General features: G+C 33.7%; 1 protein-coding gene across 1 annotated transcript; it reads left to right on the top strand.

Annotated features, from left to right (window-relative positions):
• On the top strand, positions 1-2,515 carry LOC134839121 (dynein light chain Tctex-type 1-like). The gene is made up of 3 exons (XM_063854561.1): positions 1-281; positions 1,478-1,620; positions 1,849-2,515. Exons 1-3 carry the CDS (start codon positions 150-152, stop codon positions 2,003-2,005), a joined length of 432 nt encoding a protein of 143 aa, XP_063710631.1. The 5' UTR covers positions 1-149; the 3' UTR covers positions 2,006-2,515.
• Positions 2,516-9,319: the final 6,804 nt, after the last annotated feature.

The following is a 9,319-nucleotide window of genomic DNA, read 5'->3' on the forward strand; positions in this document are numbered from 1 at the left end:
TAGTTTTCTCAAAGTAGCCAAAAATAATTTTCAGATTAATTGGTGGAAACCAAGACCTTATAATCAGTTCTTTGATCGACGAGTAATATTTATGTGAGAGACTATCCACTCTGCTACACTTCTGAACGGCTCATTAGCACCACGACAGAATGAGCAGCCACAACCCGATAGTTCGATCGGACAATGGATCATCGTGTTATAGCAGTAACCCTAGAACCAACCCCTCCTCGATACACGAGGGCAGCTCCCTGAAGAAACCTGGAGGATTTAACGTCGAGGAGGTAATGATTGAATTCATGCAAACACTTACTTGAAAAAAACTGGGGTGAAAGGTGGGTGCCTCTGCCTAATTTAGAAATATATTGAGGGAGCGAGGCTCATGTTGATCTTTGCTTGAGGACGAGAAAGTTATTATCTTACTTTTTCAAGAAGTAGCATTTAGTATCAAAATAATTCAAAGAAAAGCTTAGTATCCTATTAAACCTTTTCAGTCAGTTATACGGTCAGTTATACGGATTTTTTTTGCTTATCAGCCGGTACCTTTTGCTTAAGGATGAGCGTCGTTGTTCCGACCATTGAAAATGGGGAGGTACTTAGTATTCGGGTATGTTCTAGTTTTTTCCTTTTTTGTTTTCAATCCAAAATCGGGTACCACAAATAATCATCACATTGGGTCTAGTGATCTATCATTTTAAAGTCCTTTCAGCCTTGATTCGAACGACATTAAAAAGTTTTTGAGATTTAGTCTTATTTCCGTTCGTTGTATGGAAATTTGCTTTTAGGCTTATAGTGGACTGACTTTAAGGCTCGTGAAACTTCATTTTAATTTAAAGAAAACTAGTTTTTGATGTTTCATTCAGCGCCTATTTGGCAAGAGGTTTTTAAACAAATGAAAATAATTGTACAAAAAATATAAATTTATTTTAAATTTTTTCCCATTTTTTGTTTGTTATTCATTTTTTGAAAAAAATGGATGATAAACTACAATAAGTGGCAGATTCAAGTTAAATAGCTGGATCGGTCTTTGTTATACCTCTAACAGTATTTGTGAGTTATTTATTTCAAAGTCAAATTTTTGGGCAAAAGAAGTGTAGAATTAGATTTTTTTCGAACAACATTTCGTCTGGCAGAGTAATGTATATACAAAAGCTATCTTAGCAGCATGTAAAAGTGATTGAAATTCAAAGGACTGTATTATGCATAAGAGCTCTAAAATTTAATACATGCACTTCTCAAATATTTCTCAAAATTACCACCTATTGTAACATATCACCAAAAAATGTTGCGTTCTTGTCTAATTCACTAACTTTCCACGCGTTTGTAAAGTTCTCGAATCACACCACGCACTAAACACTACCCTAAATTGAAGAAAATAAGAAAAACTTTTTTTAAAGTTTTTTTATGAATAACGTCGGAACATTCTCTGCTACTTTCACAGCAACCGGCTATCCTTGTTTATTTTTGTAGTTTGATTTAGGTGTCGAATATGGTGAAGGGCTGTATTGAGTCTCGTCTGGGGGGACAGGGGACTGCCTACTCGCACAACAGTGTCAGCCACTGGACAGCGGGAATTGTGGAGGATGTGTTAAAACAGCTGTCAGTCATGAACGACAATTACAAGTAAGCTTTGGATAAAGTCTCAAGAAAATTGTTTGAAAATGAGAACCTTTAAGACCACGGCACTTTTCAACAACAGAACTTAAAATCATACTGGGAAAATTTAGCTTGTTAGAAGAAAATTAATAAAAACTGAATAATTTTTTCAAAATTTCAATGCTGTGACTACTGATTTTCCAAAAAAAACTAATGAAGAGACAAGTAGTGAAAAGATCCTTTCTATTCGACCAGATACGTGGCAACATGTGTGATAATGGAGCGAAACGGAACTGGACTGCATACAGCCAGCAGCTGCTACTGGGACAACCAGACAGACGGTTCATGCTCTGTCCGGTGGGAGAACAAGTCCATGTACTGCATAGTGTCCGTATTCGCTCTCGCAGTCTAGACCAAATTATAACCCCCGGCCAACTTCTCTGACATCCCACTTGTCATCATGACTTCTCAACTTATGTCTACTACATCACTCATTGTCGAATTTAACTGTAGCTGCTCTACATCTATAGACATCGAGGACCTCAACACTCCGTCGAAGCTTTCACAATATCGCAATCCTCAAAAGTACAGCTTATTTCTAAGCTCTATCAAAAAGGGAGAAAACTTGTGGGAAAGGTGTCTGAAAAAGATCAATAGAAAAACTGTAACCTACAAAACTGACTAGTTTCCATTGTTGTTTTTATTTTTGCTTTTGGATCTCTGTGAGATCTTAAAAATTTAGTGGCATTAAGATTCGAAGAATTTCGGTTGTGGTTTCTTGGGTGCTTTTTATGCAGTCTGATTAGTTTTAGCAAGCAATTTTAGTGCTTCAAAATATGATACCTAATTTATTGGAACTTTGATAAAAAATGAGTGTGAATTTAAAATTATATCGAAAAAGAGTGCTTGAAAATATACCGATAAGGAGTACTTACTTTTTCTTCAGATTTCTGGTAGGCAAGTGAGCTGAAGTATTCAGAAAAAAAATCAATTTCGATTTTAATGCAATCAAGATTGGATGAAGGCAGTGTAAAATAGAATAATTGATTGAGTTCAATTTCAGGAGGATTAGGGTTAGTTACTTTCCGAGCGAATTTTAGGCTGTTACTTTCAATTGGATTTGAAAGAGGCACCACACGAATAAATGATTGATTCACCCGCCTATCGACCCTCAGGGCATGAAAAGAATAAGGGGATAATCAGAATTAAAGATGACTCAACTGTGTGATAAATGTGCAATCACGAAAGAGCTTGAAGAGGTCAGGTCTAAAGGTAATTTATCAGCTAATTGGCTATTTGGACACGGACTAGTGATTGGATGCCAGGCTTACGAATAGTTCCTGCTGTTTTATTGCAAAGTGCACTTGAATTGAGCGCAAACTATCTATTTTTTATTTCAAAGCTTATATGAATGAAATCTTATTTTCCACGCAACACCACATCACAAAGCTTTTAAAATAAAATATGGAATCACCTGCCCTTTATCTGAAAGTTATGATGAGCTCCGAAGCATGAGTAGCTCTTCAAAGTTTTCATATCTAACTCATATGCCCTGCAATCAATGAAACGGGACAAATATGGAAATGTCATCAATCTCTATTTAATCCTCAGATAACTGCGGAAAAATGCTATTTAAGAATGCGTTGCATTTCATTCAAATTCTGGCAACAATTTTTCTAATTCAGATTTTTGTTTCGAACCTGTAGTCTTTTCGGTTAAGTTAAATTCAGTCAGCTGCTTCGTTTTGGCCTGTTGTATAGTACTATCTTGCCTGTCATAGCTATATCGATCCAATTTTGTAGTTAACATTTTTTTTAACCATTTACGGGGGATATTTCCGATAGTACCCCAATCCTGATTTCTTCGGATTAAGTAAATGAAGCGAAAATAAAACAGTTAAGAATGCTTAGTTCATAGAAAGCGGAATATTTACCCTTGCGATAAGCAAGGGTATTGCAATCGGGTACTAGTTTTTTCCCTTGAACAACTTTGTCCACAGATTTCAGCATGCATGCAGTATGTGCGTATATTGTTACTCCTATTTGAATCCTTAGTGTTTTTCCCTTAAATTCGCAGCTCAAGTTTTTTAATGACTTTTCTTTGGTATTTTTTGAGTTTTCGCTTTCGTCGCTTTCGGTTTATTATTTGTCGGCTTAGTTTCCGCTTTTATGAATTTTTTTCTACCTTGTTTTTAACATTATTTGTACATTATTTCTTAAACATTATTGTTGCTTTTAGTGTTCTGAGTTACCTCTGCTGTTTGTTTGTAATTTTTTAACCTTGAAATCGTATATATTTCTTGTTTTTTTTGCTTAAAGTTTTTATGCTGCCCAAATGAGTTCGGCTTATATTTTATCGGCTTAGTGACCTTAATTTGAGTCGCTTGAATGAAAACATACTTTTTATGTTCACCTCTGGATTGCACAAAATGCTGAACATCCTAATAGAAATTAAAGTTCAAGTTTTTCCTGGCAACATTTTTTTCCGGCCTTTTTTTTCTTTTTTTCCGGCTTGATAGCTTTAGGCCTAAAATATATCGGATTATCGGCCTCAAATTTTGTCTTTCAAAAAGCGAAAATTGTTTGTGCGTGTGTGTTTGTTTTTTGAGGGCGAGGGGGGCTTATTTTTTTTTAGTCTTAACTTTTTTGATTTTTTGGCTTTTTTATTTTCTATTTTTGTGCTTAATAGGTTTCGGGCTATATCATATCAGCTTAGTTGTCTCATATTGTTTCATTTGACTAGCAAATAAAGTTTTTCGGGTGTTTTGAGGGCGAGTGGGACTTATTAACTTTTTGATTTTTTTTCGGCTTAAAGGTTTCTGCCAAGGTATTTTCGGCTTTGTTACCGATGCTTATTTCACATTCCATTGTATCGGCTTGTTTTTGTTTCAAAAGTAGCCTCATTCATTATAAATCTAGTTTTTTGAATTTTTTTTCTTGAGTTGTATCTCAACTGGTCCGAAACTCAGCTTCGCCTCTGTCGAAAGGCCGGTAAATCGTCCATGTGAGAGGTGTATGAATCCCAGTAAAAGGAGAAGTGCCTTGCTGATTGCTTGAAGTATCAATTAGTTTTTTCTCGTTGAAATAATTAAATCCGAGTAGCGTAGGATTTGATAATTTCCTTCGGAAAATTCGAGATCTATAACTAGATTTATAGTATCATAATTCATAGTAAATACCGAACCGAATACCATTGGAAAATATTTTTTACTTTGAATAATATTTTAAGGGTTTCTTTCTTTTCATCTTTTAAGGCCAACTAATTTATCTTGCTTTTAGTTTATAGTTCTATTTACTTTCTAAGGTGCAAGATTCGCACGAAACCGTAGTTGAGCCAATTTTCTGTAAATTTCGTTATGAGTTTTTCGCCAGGTATGAGTGCTTTTTTGAAAGTTTTATTTCGCACCAATTTTGTAGACAGACTGATACAGACTTTTCGAGACTGGTAATTCAGTTTCAGGAAACTGGGGGTTTTTATCGTTGAGCTTTTTAATTTCTAGCAATTCAGCTTCGTATTACTCTATTAAGAAAGCGAATTAATTCGTTTAAGCACAAAACTGATGCCTATGTTAATTCATATCTCGCAACAATTTGTGAAAGATAGACGAAGATTGATCAATTGATCTGCTGTAAGCATGCATTGTATTACACGAGTACTGTCTTTTCTTACAATTCTAAAATTTAAAATTAGTGCATAAATTCTGGAATTTCATAAATTCTGGAGTTTCTTAAGTTCTGGTGTGCATAAATTCTGGAGTTTCCATTTGATATACAGTTGAGGTGAGCTAACTCGGTATATAGTGTCATAGATAACCAAAAACATTGAATCGCTGGTTTCAATTTTTTAGTCATGCAAATGCATTTTGCATGCGCAACCGATTTTTGAACCTAAAACTTGGAGAGAAGTTAAATAAAATTTGAACCGTACTTTAGTTGATATTTCAAGGGTGGTGCTAGGAAATAAAGATACTGAGCTGAGTGAAAAAATAGTGTTTAGATTTTCAAGTCCTGACTCGAATTTGAAAGGAAAATCCTGAGATTTTACGGCGTTGTGACAAGTTGTTGCCAATAAGATATGTGGTAGGAAACCTCGCGATATCTCAATTTGGAAGTCTTTCAGTCGTGAAGCAGTTTGCAATGATTTCTTTGTTTTTCAAACTGATGTGATTTCATTAAAATCGATAGTAAGTGAAAAGGAATAAAAAATGAGACCGTTTGCCAAAGGAGACGGTAGATAATTAAGGGTTTTTTTTCTTTCATCACCAAATTATCTGAAGCTAGTTGCTTTTTATCCCCAGGATAATTGGAAGGTGAAGGTGTAACCAAAAACATTAGTATCTTTCTGTATAAAATTTGCGTTTTTTTCTTATAATTGTATTATATCATTTTGTATACAAAGGCTACTTGTGTTATTATTAGATCAGCTTGCTTTTTTTCTGTGGTTGCACAAGTAACGATGGTGCTATAAGATCAATACACGTTTTCCGATCTTAGTTGCAGCTTTGTTGCAATAAAATTCAAAACTTTTCTGTTCAATTTCTCTATGCAGTTTTGTTTTCATTGATTCGGTTATTTCTAATAGCGTTATTCCTCTACGCTTAACTAAAGCTCATGTTTTGCTGCCTGTTTTTTGCTAAATTTTTCAAATTAATTTCGATTAATTGATGCGCAAGAATTTAATTGTTTTCCTTTACCACGTGCGTAGTATAAGAGAAGAGTTAACCCGGCTTGGAAGTTTTAACAAACTGAATCTAAGCAGCTGATCAATACAAATATTGTAGCAATAGTCAAAAATTTTTCACTTGACTGCGTATAGTGAGAAAATTTCAAAAAAAAACGAAAACTCCCTAATGTATGTTGAATGGCAGTCAGATCAATCAGAGCTTTGTCCAGCAACGTGGAGTCTTGTTACCCTTAGGATATGTATGTTTATTTTGATAAGAGAATGAATGCAAGTTTTGGCATCCAAGCAGCAGCTGCTTAGTGGTTGAAGCAACTCTTGGATTTTTTGTTGCTTGCGTTTGTAGCTTCGCCTATCTGTTAATCGTTTATATTGGGATAATTGAGTTGAGATTGTTACAACGGTTTGCTGGTGAGTTTGTGGAGAAAATGAATTTCTTAAAACCAGAAATAAGGAAAGGCGGGTGCTGTGCCAGTAGCACAGAATATCCCGACCACGATAATTCGAGATAAGAAATTCGAAAGTAAAAAAGAATTAAAAAACAAAAAAATTGTCTTAAAATTTTTCTCTTCTAATTTTACTGCCAGTTTTTCTCAACATTGTTTTCCTTGAGATACTAGTTAATGTTGGCTCGAAACAAAACCGACCCCAATCCAAAGTTTTTTTATGTTTATTTTTATGTGGGGATTCCCATAGGTATCATAACTTTCCCATTCCCATTGGAACGGGATTTTCCATTCTCACGGCAATCCTGGCGCCTTGGGACACTAAAGTCTGGGGTCGAGCCCCAGCTAGGCCATGATTTTTTTTGATATGTATCAAAACTGAAAAGCTTTTTTGAGAAAAATTCATCTATCAGACTCAATTGTCTGCCTAGTTTTTAATTAAGATGAAAGACACTAACTAACTCAAAATAAAAGATTTGAAAAACGTCTGAAATATTTATCTCTGATCTCTATAAAAAATTGTAGGTCTGTCTTGAAAGATGTTCAGTTTCAAGAAAACATAAGACCAAAGCATTTAGGTAAAACGATATTTTTGTTAAAAACGAAATTATAAAAGATTAAGTGCATTTACAAATTGCACCACGACTATCAATTGCAGAAAGAATTGCTTAAATCAGAAAAAAATTAACGTTTTGAAAAATAAGCCAACAAAAACTAGGCAGACAATTGAGTCTGATAGATGAATTTTTCTCATTTTTCAAAACGTTAATTTCTTTCTGATTTAAGCAATTCTTTCTGCAATTGATAGTCGTGGTGCAATTTGTAAATGCACTTAATCTTTTGTAATTTCGTTTTTAACAAAAATATCGTTTTACCTAAATGCTTTGGTCTTATGTTTTCCTGAAACTGAACATCTTTCAAGACAGACCTACAATTTTTTATAGAGATCAGAGATAAATATTTCAGACGTTTTTCAAATCTTTTATGTTGAGTTAGTTAGTGTCTTTCATCTTAATTTACATCCTGTAGCTTTCAAGGCTTTAATTTTGTGGTTTTACAAATGTTGCGATTTTCCGTTTTGACTCTGTATTTAAATTGGCTCCCAAAACAAAGTCGTTTTGCTGTTTTTTGTCGCGACACTTTCCAAAGGTTCAGTTAGTTTTTTTTGTATTTTAAAATATCATATCAATATATGAAGTGTCTTGTAAATTTTCAAATTTCACGCAAACAACTTCTCAATGGTTATTTTTTATATGGTATTGTCAATTTTTTGGTATAAAAAAAACAAATATTTTTTCATTTATGTAGATTTTGATATTTTTTTCTTTTTTTATGGAAACTACAAAATTGCATCTTACATATTAATGCATTTATGCATGCACTTGGCTATATATGCAGATTTTGAGTTCAATTCAAGTTCTATTGCTAGAAGGCAGGCAAATTACGCCCTCCAATTAGTAACGCGAAAATGGCGCAAAAAAAAACGTGATCGATTATAGTTTCGAAAGTGACTTTAATTTTAAGATTTCTCATTGGAAAAAAAATTTTTATACATTCTTCAAATTGGGTTAGTAAAAAAAATGTCAATTAGAACTTTTTTAAAAAATCAAATAGCTTCAACAGTTTTTTTTGATTTCTATGAGTTGTCAATACTTTTCCAACCTGCTTTTGGCTTTGTTTTTATCTATTTTTTCCTGTTTTTTGAAGAGAGAGGAATAATTCAAAAACTAAATAAAAATGACTGGAAAAACAATAAAAAAACACAGAGAAATCAGATATGCACTATATTGTATTTGATTTTTTATTTTGTCCTATTATTTTGCTATTAATCGGTCGTTTTTAGACTAACGAAGCAAATTGTATTAGTACAAACTTTCTTTTTCTTCCTACCTAAGTCGCAAATATTGGTACAGTTTTTGGCGCACGCTTACAGTTTTTAGATAGATTGTGTTTTGACATTCGATTAGTAATAAGTTAACACAATTGATGAATTTTAAGTTCATCAAATGAACCAAAAAAAGCTTTTTGTTTCAAACAACTTAACTATAATTAAAACTCATTTTCAGACCTTTTCTACCTCAATATATCTCGCATTTATTTGAAATGCATAATTTATACATAATCTGGCTGTATACTTTCCAATTTGCTACATGCAAAGTTAGTGTGGATGCCTTCAGTTTGTTATTTTCCAAATTAGTACTAAATTATTTCGTGCTACTTTTGCTTCATCGAATTGGCATTTCATTAGCATATGTAACTGCTTTATTGGTGGCTAGTTTTTGTGGATTTTAAGCATCCGTGACTGAGTGGTAAGTGCGCGAGACTCGGAATTTGCTAGGTCACAGATTCAAATCCTACACGTAGCCGAGTTTATGCTAATTCGAGGCTTATTTCTATTTTTTCTGTTTTCACTTGATAGAGCTGCTTTTTGATCGTTTACTCGCGAGCGTTTGCGAAGAGCAGCTTCGCCTCTGTGTTATTTTTTTAAATTGCCGTGGTCAAATACCTCAAAATTCACTCTGAAAACATGTAAATTCAAGTATCATAAAGTAATAGTGGAGCAAAATGAAGCCCACAGTCATTAATAATCGAAACTATCA

The sequence above is a fragment of the Symsagittifera roscoffensis genome, chromosome 2 (assembly GCF_963678635.1).
Source record: "Symsagittifera roscoffensis chromosome 2, txSymRosc1.1, whole genome shotgun sequence".
Taxonomy (NCBI): domain Eukaryota; kingdom Metazoa; phylum Xenacoelomorpha; order Acoela; family Convolutidae; genus Symsagittifera; species Symsagittifera roscoffensis.